At 50.6% G+C, this 20,831-nt stretch overlaps 1 protein-coding gene across 4 annotated transcripts in view; it reads left to right on the forward strand.

The window, feature by feature from the left end:
* DUSP22 (dual specificity phosphatase 22) overlaps positions 1-20,831 on the forward strand; it is a 72,157-nt gene that overhangs the window by 23,473 nt on the left and 27,853 nt on the right. For all 4 annotated transcript variants that reach the window (XM_029241654.1, XM_029241655.1, XM_029241652.1 and 1 more), the window contains exons 4-5: positions 11,514-11,563; positions 20,244-20,318. In XM_029241654.1, the coding sequence (XP_029097487.1) occupies positions 11,514-11,563; positions 20,244-20,318 (125 nt within the window). The remainder of the gene's footprint in view (positions 1-11,513; positions 11,564-20,243; positions 20,319-20,831) is intronic.

The raw sequence follows: 20,831 nt of genomic DNA on the forward strand, positions 1-20,831 counted from the left end.
TCCTGGCACTTCAGCTGTGGGCACGCTCTCTAGTTCTCACACTTACTGACCAGCCTCCACCACGTAACTGAAGACTTTTGCAAAACACTCTTCTTCCTAGACTTATCCTCTCAGTCAAGTCCCAGTTTCTTGAGCATCTCCTGCTGAGCTTCCGTCTCCTCTCTCTTCTGCAGACGCCCCTGTGCGATCACGTCCTGTGCATGGGCGCCAAGCACTGCTTCTGGAGGGGACTCTCCTAGCTCAGACCCCTCCCAGAGTCCTCAACAGGGAGTATGCTAGTGGCAGGATCTGCCAGGATTTCCAAACCGAGGTCTCAGGAGAAGCATGTGACACGTGGTCTCTCCCCCCTGCTCCAGCTGGAATGGCAGTATGCACTGACACACTGCGGCAGGATTGCCCGTAAGCGCTGGATGGTAGTTGGTCTGTTTATACAACATCCTCATGCCTATGGACTGAGGGTTGGGGAAGACTTTGTGAAGAGGAGTGTTGAGGCAGCCTTGCAGGACTGGTATGTCCGCTTCAGTGGGGAGGTGTGTCTCAAGTAGGACCAGCCCTGGGCTGGTCAGGAAGGGGGAAATAAGGACACGTGTGGATGTCGTCTGGTTACAGAGTGGAGAGGGTGGTCAGCGTGGGGGGTGAGGGTGATGCCATCTTCAGTTCTCCTTTTGGCTAAGTTGGGAGTTACTCCTTCAGATTCAGCAAATGTTAACTGAGCACCTACCTGTAGCAGGGATTGGGGATAAAATGCAAAGAGAAGTACGCTGTGGCCCCGCACTAAGAAGAGACAGGCACGGAAATCCTTAAACGGTGCGGAGCTGCGAGTGTACGTCAGAGCTGAGGGGCCTGGGGCACCGTCCCCGCTGGGTCAGCCAGGCCTCGCCACAGAGCGGGCAGTGTGGACTGACCCTCCAGGATAGGAGGGTCTGCTGGGGAGCGGGGGATGGAGGCTGGGTGAGGGCATGTGTGCAGGGCACCGGGTGTGCAGAGCACAGGGCTCAGCGGGGCAGGAGCGCCAGGAGCCAGGCTGGAGGGGCAGAGGCGCGGGGAAGATTAGGAAAGGTTTATTCGTCAAGCCGAGGAGCCTGAGCTTCGTCTTGTGTGAAGCAGAGACTCAGCAAAGACTTATGAACAAAGTCAGGTGACTCCTTCACATTTCTTTTCCAAGATTCTGACTAGGGGATGGGATGGAGGGAGGGAGACAGATACCAAGGAAACTGCTGAGAAGCTCTTACGGTAATCCTGGTCAGAAACCGTGAGGGCTGAACTGGGACGCCAGGAAGTAGAGGAATCATCTGAACAAAGAGACACAGCAAGGTTAGAAATCAAAGGATGGGAAACGGGTCTCCAGCAAACATGAACCAAAAGAAAGGTGGCATAATAGTCTTATCAGACAAAATAGAATTCTTGTGGGCACCTTATAAAACCCTAAGCAGATTTGCCATTTTCAGGTGCTCCTATAATTCATTACCAGGTAGGCATTGCCAGTGGGCCCTGTGCCTGCCACACCTGCAAGGGAAGTGGCCCAACCTGACTCCAGAAGCTGGGGGTGAAGCAACAGTACCAGCTGGTGCCATCGCCTCGCTGCAGCCGAGGTCCTGCCTTCCCCTCTCTGTGCTCTGACTCCTGGGATGTTGCGGGACGTTTGCGTGTGTGCCAGGGCAGAGACTGGCAGAGGCCCCGGGTCTGGAGTGAGAAATTGTTTCTCTCCTCTCAGCTATCACCACGAGAGGAGCACAGGTGTGGTTCCAACATCCGTGACTGAGCAGGGCGTCTGCAGCCGCTCTGCTCTGTCTTCTAAGGGAAAATCACTGAATCTGCGGTGAGGGCGGAGGCTGGCTGACGGAGAGGACACGGGTGCGTCTGCATTCTGAGTGGGATCCCCCTCCTCTTGAGGGCCAACTGTGGACAGGCTTGGTGGCTTCCCAGACTTTGTCCCAACTAAAGGAGCATCATCCATAGAACTACTGCCAGAGCCAGAGAAAGGAGAGGCCACCCAGCATTGTCCCAGTGGCTGCAAAGGGACCCTGCCGCGACTTGTGCGATCACCTAAGGCGTCTCAGACAACAGAGTAGAGCCTGGGCTTCGGCTTGAGCGTTCCAGGCCTGGAAACTCTTCCTAACCAGAGTAGTTCAGAGGTCGTTGCCGACTGTACTGGCCTTCAGAGTCCTCAGGGCCTAGCGACGGTGGAGCTGGTCCGACCTGAACTTACCTGTGTAACCAGACCAGCCCCACGGAATCCAAGTGGAAGGCACTCCCAGATCCCCAGATCAACCCAAAGGGACTGAATTCAAACGGCCTTGTAGAACACCCCGACTCATGGCGAAGAATGACCTTCCCAAGTGTTTGCCTTTCTCCCACGCCCCCTCCCGTGTTCCTGTAACCTGACACTTCCCCACTTTTCCGCTGGAACCCTCTCCTGCTGCCACCCCTGCACTTGCAGTGGCGTCAAGACCAGTGGTTTCAACCAGTTGTCTTGACGTCCTGCCCACCCCCATGAAGGACCTCTGGCCTCCCCACACAGCTCTCCCCTCTGTGCCCACTGCAAGAGGATGCAGCTGTCAAAATAAGAATGGCCCGTAGGCTTGCTTTCAGTGGCAGCCGTCTGGGAGGGAGGGCTTGGTGAAGTGTTGCCCTTCAAGGAAGGCCTGGGGCACTGAGCAGAGCGGAGTCAGTCTTAGAGCAGAGCAGGGAAGGCGCCCCTCCCCTGTAGTGCTGGAGGTTGGACCCCCACACTGTGGTATGTCGGTGACCCGCGCGCCAGGGAGATCCAGTGCAATCTGACCGTCCACACGTACCTGCCTTGGAGAGCGCGCCCTTCCTCACGCCCAGGAGAAGCGGGAGTCATGGACTCACGCGCTGGCCTTTACCGCATCCCACCTCTGCGTGTCCGTACCCTGACCCCACCCATGCAGGACTGGCTATCTCGCAGGGCAGTGCCCTGGTCTGGGTCAGTGTTTGCTTCATTCTCGAAACACACCATTTCTGGGGTCTGACCCCATTTGGAGGATGTGATGTTAGGCCCGAGGGACCTTGAATGCTGCTTAGAAAAAGCTCCTCAAGTGCCGAGGATTGCGCCCCAGTGGAATCTGCGGCGTTGGCCACTCGCCTGTAGGGAGGTCTCGTCCCATTGGGAGGGAGGGAGTCTGGACTCATTTGCTTGGCAACCTGCAAGAGGGACCACAGACAACATTCCAAACGCTGAGCTCCTTGCAGAGGAGGGGCTGGGCACCCTCCTGCACAGAGGCGAGGCCAGCCGGCAGCGCACCCACGCGTGAGCCCGGCCCTCCAAACCCCCGGGCGACACCTCTGTAGCCTGGTCTGTGCTGGTGACAACACGCACCTTGTTTCTTTGTTAGCACCTCCAGCCGCTCAGTGCTTCACAGGTGGAATCAAATCTCCTTTTTTAAAAAAGTCCTGTGTTGGAGAGAAATTCCTCTGTGCCTCTCTCCAGAGTGAGGAAGAGAGCCAGGCACAAGTGATGGTTTAGAATCAGGCAATCCCAAGGCCTGAGCCCCCAAGGCCTGATCCTCATATCCCGTGTGTGGAAGAGGAATGCGACGTGTGATTTACCTAATGAGCTCCAGGTTGTCACAGTGACCTCGGAAGCGTCACTGTCCGACCAGGGCTCAGCACACCTTCTGTCACGGGCCAGATGATGAATATGTTCGGCTCTAGGACCCTGAGGTTTCCGGGCAGCACTCTGCCGCCCCTCCCACCCGTGTCCTGAGAGAAGCTGCAGGCCACGCGCAGATGAACAGGCGGGCTGTGTCCGGACACACACGGGCCTGTTTGTCACCTCTGGTCTTGGTGGCCAGGTGGCAGGGAGTGTAGCTGGGGTGCACCTCAGGGACTGAGCCAGCGGTTTCCAGGGGCCTGTGTTGGGAATGAAACTTGGGGCCACTGAGTCCCCAGTTTAATGCACTCCTGGAAATTTCTGAGCATCTGGCCAGCCTCCACCTTAGTAATAGTTTTTCATTGTTGGTGAGGTGGGCCACAGCATCCTGCTGAGATTTAGAGCTCATAGGACCCTGCAGATGGAGACATCGCCCTTTAAAACAGCTTGGCCTGCCTGCCTGCCCTGGGCGGTGCTTCCTGCCAACTCTAGGGTCCTCTGGCCCCCCGGACACGGGACTCTCAGGGCACATTGGAATTTAATATTCTAAAGGTGGATCTCCCTTCCTTCACTTAGTGACCATGTATTGATGATCTCTGGAGAGAGAGGTGCCTAGGGTGCTGCAAGAAAGATGAGTGAGATGGGACCCAGGCACTGAAGGAAACTGGGGTCTAAGGGAGATACCCTCAAGTCAATTACCGTCCTCTGTGCTGGGACCCCGGCACCCTGTGCGGCCCATTGGGTGCTGGGTGGCAGTTAGAGAAATCGCTGGAGTCAGCCTGGGATGGGGGTGCTTTCTGAGGAAGTGCCCCCCAGGACTCCTGAGGGAGAGAAGGACCCACAGGAGCCTGGGGAGGGGTAAGCAGGAAAGTGCAGGATGCCTGGGGGTCTCAGGCAGCAGGTGCCTGGGCTTGGTGAGCTGGAGGAAGGGGGGTCGTAACAGAGCCACAGAGCTTGGGAGGGGGTCGTTTTACTTTGCAGACGGGGTGTTGCACCAGCCGAGACACATGATCAGATAAAAATCCACCTTTGTGTCTTTTACAGGCAAACTTGGTCCACTGCTGATCACTCCTGAGGAGTGTTTCATTCACGGTGACTTTCAACGTGGTCGTGTAGCATTAACACCCGTTAGGTTACACCGTAGAATTGCTCGATTTGGAGAGATTTTGCCGAAACTGCCCTGTTTTCACGAGTCACATCGGGCGCACCAGCAGGTCCTCAGACAGAACCCAGGTCGCGGAAGAGGGTTAGGTGGTTAGGCTGGCGTGACCTCCCCATCGCCCGCCCTCGCAGCCTGAGGGACTCCAGCGGACTGTGCCCGTGTTAGCAAAAGGAGTTAGAGCAAAAATAAGCCTTTGGGTTCTCCACCTGTTGACCTGACGAGTCAAATGTATGTCGTTTTTTGACTAACCTGAAAGAAGCCAGCAGGTGCTGGAGGGTTCTCATTTGCATTTTTTCTCACAAAATCAAACTGAGGGCTAAATCTTGTCTCTCCACTCTGACCTTCCCACCCCTCCCCTCCCCACCAAGCGCCACAGAGTTCTTGGAAGTTGTTATTTGTGGTGGTGTTTCCTAAATTTAGCTGATGCAGGAAGAATCAGTGGCAAATGGGGACGTTAAGAAAAGGCATCTTGGGTTTAGAACCTGGATTTAAGATGTGTATTATGTGGCACAACTAAAGGGCCGCATTTAGCTTCTGGGGTGATTTTCTACAGTAGTTTCTTTGAGATTTTTGCTGCGGTATAAACAACCAAACAAGAGAGATGGCGGAGCCTCACCCTCGGGACCTTCCCTGTCTGGTGTTTTGTGCTGATTTCCAGTTCTTAGTCCGCAGACGCACATCGGGTTTTCCAGATGTAACCTCTTTATGGATATAACTTTGTACTGTACTTTTTCCTTTTAAAATGTTATTGGCTGGGTGAAAATTCTTACATCGAGGAGAAATACTAATCAAAGTGTATGTGCCAGGAGCTGGGCTTGGCTTCCACATACATGAGCGATTTGGGCATCTTCCTGGGCCTTCTCTGCACTGAGCCTCTGCCAGGAAGGGCCCTGGAAACAGACAGTGAGGCTGTCAAACCTGGTATGTTTGTCCAAAAGCAATTCCAAGTCAGCAGTTGCCATCTCTTGGGTATGTGACCTTTAAGAGTGTGGCCAGACTAATTTTTTCAGAGTTTACCTACCTTTAGGTTTATATAAAAGTGCAGAAGTTGTCAAATTCATAGCGACAGAAAGTAGAAGGCTCCCAGGGGCTGGGGAGGGGTGGGAGCTAGTGTTTAATGGGGACCGAGTTTCCATTTGGGAAGATGAAAAGGTTCTGAAGATGGGTGGCAGGGATGTGAATGTGAATACATTTAATGCCTGTGAGCTGTATACTTAAAATGGTTAATTCTATGTTATGTATATTTTACCACACCAAAAAAGTGGAGAGAGTGATTGTCTCAAGTGAGAAAGACTTTTTTAAAATTAGTATGTAAGCTGTGGTCCTGCTTCTGATCAGGTGTGAGACAGTTCAAATTTAATTCTTTTTTTATTTAACACTGTATTTCCAGTCCTATTTATTTATTTATTTTTTATTTTTGGCTGCGTTGGGCCTTCATTGCTTTGCGCAGGCTTTCTGTAGTTGCGGTGAGCAGGGGCTACTCTTCGTTGCCATGCACAGGCTTCTCATTGCAGTGGCTTCTCTTGTTGCGGAGAACAGGCTCTAGGTGCACGGGCTTCAGTGGTTGCAGCACATGGGCTCAGTAGTTGCAGCGTGTGGGCTCAGTAGTTGTGGCGCACAGGCTCTAGGGTGCGGGGGCTCAGCAGTTGTGGCGCACGGGCTTAGTTGCTCTGCGGCATGTGGGATCTTCCCAGAACAGGGCTCGAACCCATGTCCCCTGCGTTGGCAGGTGGATTCTTAACCACTGCGCCACCAGGGAAGTTGCCACATTTAATTCTCTTTAATTTTATGTTTGTTTTCTGGACTCAGAGTTTTTTGGGAATGTGGTGAAACTAGCTTTTCATGGGGTCTTCAGCTTATTTTCTCAAGCCGTGCAGTACAGCCCCCAAACATGCTGGTCAAAGGAAAAACGCAGTCTCTTCAGGGGTCCTCCCATGCACACCCAAGTTGCTGCTGGCACTGAACGGGATAAATGAGAAACCAAGATTTCTGATTATGTTGTTTCTGCCTGGATTTCCCGACTCTGGCCCCTTAAGTGAGCCCCTGCTTCTCCTACTGATGTTTCCTCTTAGGTTGTAAATAGGCAGGAAGGAGTTATTTTCTGTAACTGGTCTCCATTAGCTTCCTAGGAGAGAGAAGACAGCTCTGAAGGGCTTGGCCTTTCCTTTGAAAAGTAGAATGTCAACCAGGTTCTTCAGAAGACTCTTACTTATGATGTTTCAGAAAGAAAAGAACAGTGAATTTTAGAAATTGTACTTGAAACAAGCGAGAGTTTGATTCCTTCAGTAGTCCTGAAATCAGAACCTTGGCCCTGCTTTTCAAGTACTTGCCTACGTATCGTTTTAAGTGTAATCTTTAGTTTCAGACCCAAAGAAAGGCAAAAACCTTACTCTTGGTGGTTACTATGCTTGTTGAAACAGAAAACTGAAAATTATTAGAACTTTTGAGAATACGGACTTAGAAAGCTTTAACCTTTTGTTCAAGAAGAGCCTCTGGAATACTTTCTAAACTTTCTTTTCAGTCAAGTGATGACTACCGCTTCTTTGAAAACCTAACAAAAACAAAAACTTCATCCAAAAAGCGCTCCTTGGCAAACCCCACCTAACTCTTCCTTCCTTCCTGTATTTTCCTGATGTTTTTCCTACGTTTTGTCACATTAGTGTGACATCATGTCACACTAATCGATGTGTCACTTGGTATTGTGAATATTTAGTGTATATGTTTTTTGCCTTTTTCCTCCTTCTGGTTCCCATTTCATCAGTATTGGTACCATTCTCAGGACATGTGAGGCCATTCAGAAGGTCATGTAGTCCAAAGAAATTGGTTGCTCTTTCTTTGTCCCTCGTAGAAACCGTGGCCGTCTTAACTGAGCTTCTTTTTGTACTTCAGTGGGCACTCCTGGGCCAGCTCTCTAAGTTGAGAGTCTGTAACTCGACATTTATTAGCTCCATAAAAGTTTAATGTCAATTAGCTTTCCAACAATCACTTCTTTGAAGATCATGGAAATACTGAATTTTTATTTATTTAGTAAGAATTTTGTTTCAAAGAAGATAACTGATTTTAGGGTTTTTAAAAAAATACCAGCGGTAAATACGAAGGAGTAGATACCCCCCTAGCAAACGCTGTAGTAAAAGGGAGAACATGGCTGCTGTTTTTATTGCTTATGAAGTTTTCAGATTGCTCTAGAATTTTGTCCTATAATAAGACGTTCTTTATTTTTTTGCTAAACTTTCCGCAACTTAGCTAAACACCTGTCTCTCTGAACTCCAGCGCTACAGAAAGGTCCTTTGTTCAGGTCCAAGTAGATGGAAAATTCTGTTCCACATCATATTAAAACATTTGCTGAGCCCAGTCCTTTAATAATTTTAAGTCTGTCCGGCTCTCTCATTAGCGTTGAGGTCCTTCACGCTGCCAGCACTCTTGCTGCTTTCTGAATTAGTAATTAACTGAATTGTACACATGTGCAGGCATCTGAAGCCTTTTTTCAGGCACCTTATGTTCTGCAGTCTGTGGCCTCCAAGAAAGATACTTTTTGTGCTTTGTTAATGACTAAGCCGGGATAAGTAGACGTTCTTGGGTGGTGAGCAACTGAACCTTTTCGACAGTTTTGACTCCTTTCTTCACTGTATTTGCATAGTTTGTTCCCTTCTTATTGTAGATCACGGTGAGCTGCTTCTTAGCTGTGTCCCGCTGGAGCGTGTGTGTGCGCGTGCCCCCATCGTGGCGTGCCTCTTGTTTCTGTGGTCACCAGAATAAGGCCTGGGCACTTCACAGTATTTTTCTCCCCTTGTACTATTCTTACGATGTGATCTTCATGTTAACTGATTTTCACCTCGTTCTTATCATCCAGCAGACGTTTAGTAAGTGCCTGTGGTGTGCCAGGCATCGTTCCAGGGAAGGTTCTTACTGCTGTTATTGTGTCTTTGAGAGAACATGATCTTATATTGTATATTTTCAGCGTCCTTCCTTTGCAGTAGGGGATCCCCAAACTTGTGGCCAGGAGACCCTTTGTTCCTCCTTAAATGCGTCACAGATGGGAAGCCATCATTGCCACGTGCCCGTCCCAGCTAGTGAGGCTGAGGGGACCGACATGGCCGAAAGGTGCTTCCTCACCCTCGGCAGGCACGGAGTGGGGACACCCCTTGCCACCTTCTCCCGGCTTGCTCCTGCTGTGTGGGGCTGGCCTCTTTCCCTTCGTACGTCAGGCACCACAGAGGGGAACGAGACCCCGTCCAGAGACCCCTGAAGCAGCAGAGCACTCCCCCCGACACCATGCTGGCGTTGATGGCGGACGCTCTCGATAAGCTGAGAGCCACTTACCCTCCCCTCCTTCTCTTCCTTCTCTCCATTTTTTTCTCTCCTCCCGACATACGGACTGGGCCGGTTCTGGATTCTGCAGGATTAAGGGGCTGTCGGTCGGAAAGTGCGGTAGGTGCTTTCATCCCACATTAGAGGGACCCGCCTCAGCATCGCTGACTAGCAGGATGCTCAGACTGACAGTCGCAGGAGAAGGGAAAGTGGAACCCTGAGAACCCTTCCCGTCCCTCGGGAAGGGTTGGTCTGAAGGAAATTGGGGGAAGTGTGTGGGAGGGAAGCATTTCACAAGCTTCTGGGCCTGATCCAGCCGACTCTCACTTCAGAGTAAAAGGAAAAAAGTAAATGAGTCATTTCAATGGCGGATCACAAGATGATCAGTGTGTGTCTACACCAGCAAGCCTGTTGGCCTCCATGAGGGGAGGCGTGAAATGACTCTTTTTAACAGTGTCGTTGCCTTTTCCATTTTCTTTCCCTTCGTATCAGGGCTGTCAAACCTGTCTGGGTTTGGAGATGCTTAGAACTTCAGGCAGCCGCTTCACTGTTTCCAGCAGAGCAGATGCCCAGAGTCCAGGGCACGGGGACGGACGGGGACAGTGAGGTGACGAAGCGAAGCTTGAGTGACGGACAGCCTGTTGCTTCACGTTCTTCTCCCAGCGGCTAACCCGTGGCGTGTTAGCACGTTTGGCCACATGTGGAGTGTTCCGCTGTGGTTAAGTAGCAGTAAAACTCATCTTCTTGGAGATCCACAGGAGCCTTTGTTAGAAGATGTCATGACTGACTCAAAACTGAAAAATATATATATACATATATACATATACGTGTGTGTGTGTGTGTGTGTGTGTGTGTGTGTGTGAAATAAGCAGGAGAAATGATTTTTCTGACCTCTCATAATGGTGGGGGACAGGAAGGGGAATTGTGTCACTCAGATCTTAGTTGCAGACAACAGATTCCACTCTGAGGCACTTCAGCAGAAAGGGGCTTGTTAAGAGAGAGCCGAGGGCTATGATCTCCTCAGAAGAGCTGGAGAGACAGGCTGCCAACTGCAGCTCGAGGAACAACACCCAGTGCACAACATACAACTGCCCACTGTGACCTGCTGCCACGTCCGCCCAGCACTTCCCGCCTCAGCCGCCACCTGCACCTGTTGAGCAGGTGCTCTTTACCCATCTGACACTTCCCGTGTCCTGTTTCCAAATCTGCCGCAAGTAGGTGTGTCAGATGATGCAACCAGGTCCCGAGTCTGCACCCTAGCAGCAAAGGAGGTTGAGAAACATAGTTTCTATAGCTTCTGTGTTGGAAAGTGGGATCCACAACGTGGAGGAGGACCACATGTTCCTCACAAGACTGCACTAGCAAATACAACACAGAAATTCCTAATGATACGAGTTGAGTGTAAAATTTTAATGATCAACTGCAAAAAAATGGCAAATAATTCTAGGAATAATAATTTTATGCCTTCAACTGCTAAGGGACATGTGGTTGTCTGTACCATGATTCCACATATTTCTCCTTCTTTGACTCTCTTAGGTTGGTTACTTTTCTAGTTTCTGAAAATGTTTTCTCCGTTAATTATCTATGACCTGGTGGCTAGATTCTGCTAGATTAGGCTATCAAGAGAGAAAGGTTTAAAAGTGGTTTATTTAAGGCTTCATGAAGCCATTTTCCTTCGCAAAGTTTGCTGAGATTTCTAGACTTTGTTTTTTTACTTGACATTGAAGACCTTTTGAATTATACTTTAAATCCCTCCAAAGAAGAGGCAACCAAGCTTTTAATAAAACTCAAATTTGGCATGATTTTTTTATAGTATGAATTTACATAAACATTTTTATAGATTTTTATAGTGAACAATGTGAAGTTCATTTTTTTTCAAATTGGGTCATTCTTTTAAAAATATATGAGTTTGGTATGTAAACTTTTACTCTTCTGAAAAGCAAGCAAAATAAATCAAATTGTTTCGAGTGTGTGAAGCTCCTACCATTGCATCAGTGAAACTGTAACTCTCCTCCTCCTAAGACTGTCGTATAACATGTCATCATGATAAGGTTTTTACTATCAGTGCTTCCTTTTTGGCCATTCAGGATCTTAAATGAAATAGATTTAAAGAGTAGAGTATTTGAACAAGCATCAGAGATGATAGTTTTGAAACTTGTAGACACTTCCTGGGAAGGACTCAGTCATCTCACTTCTTTGATAAACCCTGTCTAACCTACAAACGAGAGCATGAATATTTGTGTGCATGGTCATAGAAAATGACCAGGAACTTAACTAAGAGTTTTCCTCCAGTTCCTTGGCAATAGAAGTTGAGTGAAAAACTTCTCCTTTTTACTTTTTATTTTTTGACCTGAGTAAATAGTTCCTTTAAATACTTTTCTCCACAGAGTATCATCTTTTTATCTTATTTTATTTTTTATCATTCCACAGGGGGTTAAATACCTGTGCATTCCAGCAGCGGATTCACCATCTCAAAACCTGTAAGTTTTTTTCTGTATTATTTGGACATATTAAAGATAAAGGACTTAAAGCCATCAGAGCAGAGGGACCTCGATGCACAGCTGCCGCCCGGCCGCGAGGGGGGAGGCCCAGGAGGTCAGCGCTGCTCGTTTGACGGCCCTTCCCCTGTGCAGCTCTGACAGTGGGGTGTGTATGAGGAGCCTAATTTTGTACAGGGTGCCTCAAACCAAACCTTTAGCATGTTCACCCTTTCCCTGGAAGCTGTTGCACTTTATCCAACAGAAACACAATATGAGCCACAGACACAAGCCACACATATAATTTTAGATATTCTAGGGGCCACACTAAAAAGTAGAAAAGAGAAAGGTGACAATAATTTTAATAGTACGTTTTATTTAACCCAATATACTCAGAATACTATCAACTCAGCATGTGCTCAGCATTTTAAAAATGAGATATTTTATACCCTTTTATTCATACAAAGTCTTCAAAACCTGGTGCGCTTTTTATACTTACATCACATTCCATTCGGACCAGCTCCGTCTCAAGTGCCTAGCAGCCTCACGTGGCCAGTGGCCACCTGAGGGACAGCATCCTTGGAAAGCTGGTCTGAGTTGAGAGACCACGTTTTTCTGGTTAGGAAAATCCTGCCCTCTCTTCCCCACAGCTGAATACATCTCCGGTGCCGCTTTAGCTCTGTGTGTCCCTCCAAAGAGAGATTCATAGTCGCTCTCCTTTCCAGATTCCCCACAGTCATACGAGACCTGTGGGACAGGGGTTGCAGACCAACGAGGTTACAGCTGTGACACCACACTCCTCGGTGTCTGGAGGTGATGTGGAGGTGATGTGGACTAGATGCAAGTTCTCCTGAGCCTGGATTTGAACCAGGCAGGCTGAGAGCCACAGGAGTCGAGGACATGGCTGTTCAGTACGTCCAGCAACCCAGCCTCTGCCTCAGACTCACCTTTGCTGCCTGTTCTAGGGCAGACACAACAACCCTTCCAGAATGACATGTTGCTGCATTTCATCAGGGAAGAGGCTGTGGTGTTGGAGAATTTGGGAGTCCATGGGCTTGTCAGGATTGAGAACCTTCATGGTTCTCAAGCTTTATCGCCTGCAAGGCCTACATATCAGAAGTACAGACCGTACAACTTTACCACTCTGAAGGCTGTCCAATACTGAATGTCAGCCAACCTTGGTTTTTCACTGCTGGAGAGCAGAGAAATCACAGGTTACGCAATAATTTTGTGAGGTCTACCTGTTTGGAAAAACGGGAGGCTATAGTCAGATGGACTGATGGGGGAAAGAGTAAAGGTGAGGGCAGGGGCAGGAGGTGTAGAGTCAGACCAGGAAGGGGCAGGGGAGGCTGGATGCAGGGCCAAAACCTCCTACCCAAAGCCTGTGTTTCCACAACAGCTCTCCATGTTTCACAGAAAAGGTCAGTCTTTAAGATCGAGGATGGTGAGGAAAGATTTTATAGGATCACCAGGAAAACAGTAGTAGCCTAGATCTGGAAGGAGAAGAAGTATCAGAGAACCTCCTTGGTTACTAGTCGTGTCGAGAAACAGAAGTGGTTGGAGGGCATGGTGTATACGGAAGGAAGCGAGCCGCTGCCTTTCTCTCGAGACCACGGCAGTCTTCTGCCCATGTTTTGGTGGCTATTTTTAGAATGGTTGCTCTGCTCTTATCTCAAACCGAAATTCTAACATACTGTTGAACTTGTCGGTACCTGATTGGCATTCTGACCCTCCGGAAGAATCTGACTGCAGCAGCCCGTGGGTGTTCGTGGTCAGGGCAGATGGCCACTCTGCTCGAACCGCCCCAGGATGCTTCAGCTTCGGTGGAGGCAGGCACTGTGCTCCACATCTGGGGCAAGGACCCTAGCTCACCAGGTGAAGACAGCGCTCAGCGGTCCTGCCCTGTGCAGACAAGTGAGCGGTAGACCCAGACTGCTTAGAGATCTCAGGTTCAAAAGCAGCTCCCTCTGCCTCGGGCCAGTCATTCTAACGCCCCTGAACTTCAGTTCTCTCATCTGCAAACGCCTGCCTCCAGGATTTGTGGAGATGAGACCATGTGTGTGGAAGTGTTCTCTGTGACCTCTGAGCACTTTTGAAAATAAGAGTGTTTTTACTCCAAGTGCGTTGGTGCGTCCTGAGAGTTACAGGTGCCCAGGAGGCCCACTACGGATGCTGGGAAGGTGTGATCCAGGGGAGGGCGGGGACAGAGGGTGCAGCAGCCGCTCCCCCGACTTCCGATGTCTCCTGGGTCTGTTCAGATCTTCTGGCAAAACCAGCTCGAGCCCAGTCAGCCTGGGGCCAGAGGACTAGCTCATAAGATTTGAACTTGTTCTCTCCTGTCCCAAGTGTGTACAGATGTCTTGTTACGATGTGTGGTTTGCCTTCTTACCCTTTCCTGGAATCGGGCCAAGAGTGTGGTCCAGCAGGTGGGTGCTGCGGCGTCTGTGCTCGGGGCTGGTGACAGGTCAAGCTGGGCAGTGGCCGTTGCTGCCGTCGTGAGTGAAGCCCTGCAGCAGCCTGACCTCGGGTTCAGTTGGAAAAGGGGGTCCAGACCATAACTCAGGGAAAGACAGTTGTGCTCATAGGCGCGTGTGTGATTCTTTAGGGAAACTTTTATTTTTGATCCATTAGTAATAGCAAAGCTTATACACAAGTAGGGATTTAGGTGCATAAATGTGCACGATTCTATAAATGTTTCTTGCTTTAGTGAAGTTATATAGAGATCGTGAAGTTAAGCTTGGAATTCGAGGGTACTTCGTATGTTAAGAGACAGCCTATGAAATAGTTTGAGTTTCTCTACCTGTTACAGATATTTCATTGGAAAGCACAGCCTGCCTTTTAACCGCGAGCATGCATTCATTGTACAGTGAGACGGTTAACGCTGGCAGGCAGAACTCTTGACTTCTCTGTATCACCCACCTCGCTTTGGGTAGCTTGTGTTTATTACTCACCAAGTAGTAGGAGCATGTGCAGGCTGACCGTGAACCTTCAGTTTCTGTATCATCAACCGATGTAGATGGTCAGGAGGCAAATCCTCTTACTGCTCTGGAAGCCCAGTTAGAACCAGAGGTCCTTTAGTCTAGCAGCTTTTACTTCCTGGTGCCTGAGAGTTCCTATATTTAAGGACAAAAATAAATTCTAGAAAACTGTATTGCTTATTTTTTTTAACTTAAAGATTTTAAAAATTCTTTCCAACTTTGGATATAATTTAAGGTTTTATACCCTAACTCTTTCCCCACAAACCCCGACACCAGCAGGAATTCTTCTTGCTAATTATGCTCAGTAAGAGGGTTGTGACCTTTGGAGACTACCTGCGTTGGGCCACCGCAGACGCGCCAGAAAGGTCAGTTTTCTGTCTTGGCCGTACTCCTCACAAATTCCCCTCTGATCTTCCAGGAATTTGAAATGCAGAACCCTGACCAGAGACAACAGTAACACATCAGAATTTTAGCTTGGTCCCGACTACCACCCTGCCTCACAAAGTCAGGACACATGAAAGTTCAGGTTCTCACAGTGGTGAGACAACCCCACAGAACCCAGGCTGATGCGTTCTGCGTGATTTGCAGAATTGGAGGCATCGTCGGGTTTATATCAAATGCACACCCGTTCTGCCAGTGGCAGACGTGCAGTGGTTGAGTGAACTGAGGCTTTTGGAAATGTTTGCTTTTGCTTTCTTTCTGTGCTTCCCTGGGCAGGTCGTTTGAACCTCACTTGTCTCCCCTGTGAAATACCTGTCTCACACGATTTCTGTAGCATTAGGTGAGGTAGTGCAAGTGTGTAAAAAGACACTAAGTGTCTCCAAAGAATCAGATTCCATATGCTGCCTCTTCAAGAAAGGAGTGTTAACGTGTCTTGAGAGTGAATGGTTGGCGGTATCGCAGCTTATTGCATTCATTCCTAGTTTAGTATTTATCAGATTGGTGTTTGGATTTAGACACCATAAGGGAAGGGTTATCTTTTCTGTCTTCTCTGTGGAGCTGCAGCATCGCATCTTCGCAGCAGAAACTTGGTGACAACAGTGGCTTGAGAGTCGAGCAGGGTCTCAGGTTCCTGGGGTTTTTGTGGAGAGAAGAGGCACCAGAAATGCAGAGAGCTTGCATTAAACCCTCCTTGCTTTATTCCACCTCCTGTCTTTTTGTGTGTGTTTTCTTTAGTTTAGCTCATGTCTTCTGTACTTCCAGCTCTCTTTTTCTCTCATTTACATTTTTCTTTACTTTTATTATTAAAAGGCAGTTTTGCAAGATCAGAGCTAAGTGGGCCCTGATGTGCTCTGTCCTGCTTCCAGACAGAGATGCACATACACACCTGCACATACACGACTCCTGAGGACGCTGCAGTCGCAGAAATGAGAAATATGTGGAAAACGTGTATTGCGTTTTTCATAAGACTCTTCACTTATTCAACTTAAAAACCTATTTTTTAGTCTTAGACTATGTCGTCCTTGCTTTTTGGGGGTGGAACTGTTCTTTGTAAAATGATGTTGTAGTAGATGGTAGAGAGGGGATGTTTTTTTGTTTGTTTTTAAAATGACCTTATTTGGCAAAATGAAAAGTACAGTACACATATTCCCCGCAATTTTTCTTTAAATGTTGACAATGCAGGAAATGTAAAAGTTGCGGAAGCCTTGACATAAATGTGCTGAAGGCTGTGTGCAGTCTGCTCCGGGTGGGGAAGTTTCCTTCCCGCTCACCTCGGGTGCAGTGAGAGCTGCCCGGTCAGCGCAGGGCCTGGGGGGGCTGGACTGACTCTGCCCAGGAGGAAGCAGCTCTCTGATCTGAGCCCACCCTCCAGAGCCTGCACCCAGAGAGGACACTCCACCCATAGGCTTTTTTTTTAAACATTCTTTTCTGAGGGAAAAAACCCCTAAGGGTGCTGGCCTTTCCTGGTCTTTTTCTCCTTTGCTTTCCTGTATACATACCGCATACACGTGCACACACATGTTCATACTCTCATGAGGGGCAGGAGAAGTGGCCTGGATCTTGTGGCTGTGCTGTCAGCGCAGCCTGGTCTGGCACTGCTGGCTTTGGGGTGAGCCCAGCTGCCCCCCGAGGTGCTGGGCCAGACCTCCCACAAGCAGAGTCCCTCCCAGCAGGACAGGACCGCCTCAGACCTCCCAACAGTGGGGACCACAGCCTCCAAGTCTTGCAGTCTTGGAGTGAGAAGAGATTGTCCAGACTCAAAGAATGAGCGTCGTGTGGTGCGGCTTTGCTAGATTCATCCAGCATCCTTTCCCGAAGGTTAGGAACACCCAGCTGGTCCTGCTTTGGGCGTCTGGATGGAGAGGGCGGGCTGGGATGCACTGCCCAGTGGGGAGGACCAGCACAGACTGGGGAGGAGGAAGAAGGGGACAGTGGCACAGCTGCCGGGCTGTGTACCAACCCCACGGAAGGGCGTCTCTCGCCCGGCCCCCGTGCTCTCGGCGATTGTCGGCAGCTACACACTGGCAGCCACGGGCACGTGTAGGCACGCGTGCTTTTGGACGCGCCCAGGTGGCTGTCCTCCGGCAGAGCTTGACCGCGTGTCTTTGTGTGGAAGTAAAGGTACAGCACGAAGATCAGGAATAGGGAACCGGCGTTCAGTGGAACAGCCTGTGGCAGATGTGCTTCCCTCTGGGCTTCTGCTTTGATCCAGGGTTGAGCAACGTGCGGCCCGGAGCCCCGGGTATTTCCCACTGTGGAGGAGGGGGTGTGATGGCCAGGCCAGGGCTTATGTCACGAGCTTCCCTGGAAATAACCTACCCCAAGAGCACTGAGCACACCTGCCTCCTGGCTTTCCTTGGAAGAGGCACTTCTAGGAGTGTCTGTCCGGCTTGGCCTCGTGTCCGGTCTTGCCCATGAGTCAGGTTTCGAGGTGGGGCTCCGAGCGGGCCCTCCGTGGGCATCATTAAGCTCCTGGGCCGGAGCCCTTGTCCCAACACAGCGATGGGCAGGAGCCATCGGTAGGTTTTTCCTGGACTTGACGCCTGATGCAGACAGAGCCGAAAGAGGAGAGGCTGGGGGGAGACCCTCCTCACAGCTCCCTTGTCGGGGGGCCCCTCGCATACACGCTCTGGGCTCCGGCCACTTTAGACATTTCCCTGCTGACCACACCCCACCTCAGTCTCTCATGCTGAGGTGTGGCAAAACTGACCCTTGAACCCAGCACCACGCCTTATTTAGGACCTGGGTTTCATCCTGCGTGTGGTTTCGGACATGCAGGCGTGAAAGGCAGACAGAAGAGGTTCCCACCCTGGGGTTCCAGTAAACGGGCTCACTTGTCGTCTCTGTAAGGTGTCGGTGGCCTCCCCAGGGCCGACAGGTCCCCGGGACAAGCCACCTGCCTGGCGTAGCCTCCACAGTGTGTTCTGAGGCCGTCCGTGCTCCCCACGCGCTCAGGCCGTTGTCTCTCGTTTCCTGATTCGCTCTTCCTTTGCTTGGAGGGTGTTCTTCGCACCTGTCTCATCTCAGACACAGCTCTCCTGGACCAGAAAGAGCCCCACAGAGCACAGGCTAGAGCATGGGCTGCAGGCATGGAGAGGCCTCTTGGGAACCCTTGGATACTGCAGTGTGGCCAGCCTAGGGTACGGAGGCCACTAGCCTGCAGTTGAGGTGAGCCTGGGTCCTGGGCGAACTGCCTAGCCCTGGACCTACAGTCAAACCTGCCCACCCTCTGGCGTGTCTGCATGGGACACCACGAGGCAGAGGGTGGGCGGGCCGCCTGTAGGTGGCCACATGAGTGGCTCCTCGGCCACATGAGTGGCTCAGTGTCTTTAAAACCGTTGCACTTGTTAATATCAGGTAGACAGTGCTTGGCTGTAAATAGCAGAATATCTGATTGACAGTGTTTTAAGTTATAAAGACATTGATTTACTTCACTCCCTGCCCAAGAAGCCTGGGGTGGGTGCTCCAGGTCTGGGCAGCAGCTCCTGGAGCCCCCTTCCACCCCGGAGGCCTGCCACCTGTGGTCGCAGAGCGGCTGACGCAACTCTGGGCATGAGCCACTTCCCAGTCCCCTGGCAGGAAGCCTGGGGCAGAGATGCCCTTCCTTTTATCAGGAGGGGCCCCCAGCCCACAGCCTCCCCTTTACTTCTCTGTGGCCGGAACTGGAGGGAAGACGGGCCTCCGAGGGACTGGGAACTGCTGCCCCGACAGCCTCAGGGTGACGGAGGAGACCCCCTCAGCCCCAGCACTTCCCAATCATCAGAAGAGTTCACCGCCAGCTCCACCTGCTGAGAGACAGGATGCGCGGCGCTCCCCGCCCTGGACCGTCACTCCTGCCTGTGCACTGGCAGCCTCGCCTCCAGGGCCACACCCTCCGCCCCTCCCTGCTCTGCTGCCTGGCCTTCCTGGCTTCTGCCTCACAGCCCTGCTCCGAGGAGGTCTCCTCGGATTTCAGGATCACAGCAGGAATCTTTCCTTGCCTGTTTTACAACAGGTCGGTTGGGGGAGTAGCGTCGCGGCGCCCTGCTTACTTTGTACGTTTACACCTGGAGCGTTTGCCCCTGGGAAAGTCAGCAGAAGCACCCCTTGCCCTGCTCTATAGTCAGGTTTCAGGTGAGAGTCTAGAGTCTGTGGGTGGGAGCCTGGCCCCTCCACACATGGCGGCATCAGGCCTGCCACTAGAGTCTCCTCTGTGCCAGCTGCCCTAATCTAGCCGGGCACCGGCACTTAGGTTGCTGAGTTTCTTCTGCAGTCGATAGCTGGCTGAGTTTGTTTGTCCCAACACCTGAATTTCCCCGTTCTTACTGGATTCATTCACCCTGACATGAGACAGCAGACCTAGTTTGTGTGGCTGGGAACCACATTTTATTCAGCTCTGAATCTCTTGCATCTTAGCAGAGTCCCTGCTAAATAATCGGTACTCAGTAGGTGTTGTGACTTTAGTCCATGGGCATCTTTAGGTGTTTTGCTGCATTATAAGCCATTCAAAGGCAGGAGACATCGAAAAGCACGTACTTTGTAGTTCCCCTCAGAGTACTTGTACTTAACCCACCTACCCATCTAGAACATGCTGGTGCACGCAGCTGGGCAGGAACCAGGGACAGGGGAAGGGGGTCCTATAAAAGCCGAGGGTCAGGAGGAAAGATCACGGTTTCACCTTCATGCAGGACCTCAGAGTTTGCAAAGCACATTGTTATATGTTTCTTCGTCCCAGCCTGTGACACATAGCTCCCACTTTCTAGGTGAGGTTAAGGGAAGCCAGGTGATATTCCCAAAGTCCCATATCCAGTGAGGCCGAGCGGGACTGGAGCAGCAGTTCCCCTTCCCCGGCCTGGAGGACGGGCAGACAGGACCTATCCACAGACGGTCAGAAGTGAACTGGCTTTAGAGCTCAGGGAGCCCACACTGGGTGGGCACCTCCCTCGCCTGGGTGGCTGGTAGGCAGGTCGCTGTACTGCAGAGTGTTGAGGGACCCAGACTGGCCATGGGGCTGGGCAGGACCCACCCCCCACAAGTCAGCGGCAACTGTGTGTTTCAGGGATCCCTTGCAGAGAACTTCTGACAATTCCAGCGGATGGGCTGCCCTCCCGGACCTCAGCGGTGTGGGTCGGATTCAAAGCCGAGGCCGTTCTAGCCCCGGTCGGTGACTGGGGTCTGAAGCTGTGAACTCAAGACCTTTACAATAAACCTCAGTGGAGTTTTCTTTTCATCGTATGTTGAGTAAAGTACAGAGATGTCACGTCTCTCCTTTTCCCTCACCCCAGGGCAAGACATTTCAAAGAAAGTATTCAATTCATCCACGAGTGCCGCCTGCGAGGTGAGGGCTGCCTTGTTCACTGGTACGTGTGCCCCTGCCGGATGACCCCTGGCCTGTTCTGCTTACCTCCCGCAAACGCCCAGTGCACACCCCACCTGACCCCACCTGCTTGTTAGTCATTGTTTGCTTTTGTGCAAAGAGAACCGTACATTTTTTCTTTCCTTTCCACTTAGGATTTTCATTTTCTCAGTTAGGTTTCTGCAGGGACTGTTGAGGTCACGACACAGAAACTCCTTTTCCAGCCTTCCTCCGAGATCCCGACAGAATATGGGCTCTGCCCAGTGCCCATTCAAAACACTGCTTCTTGCTGGAGAGTTTTGATTGCATGTGTGGGTGTTTAGCATTGCGTTACTGTCACACCAAAATGACCATTTCTTCTCAGTTTATAGATTGGAGCTTTTATGTGTTTGGGGCTTATACTTTGCTTTAAAGAGAACTGAATAGACTCTTAGAATTGAGCAGTTCCTATGCAGCTATCCACCTGCATTCAGCTGCCGTCTGTGTGGTACACACACATATACCTGTGCACACATTG

This window comes from Monodon monoceros, unplaced genomic scaffold (genome assembly GCF_005190385.1).
Source record: "Monodon monoceros isolate NGI ecotype Baffin Bay Population unplaced genomic scaffold, NGI_Narwhal_1 Super_Scaffold_3, whole genome shotgun sequence".
Classification (NCBI taxonomy): Eukaryota; Metazoa; Chordata; class Mammalia; order Artiodactyla; family Monodontidae; genus Monodon; species Monodon monoceros.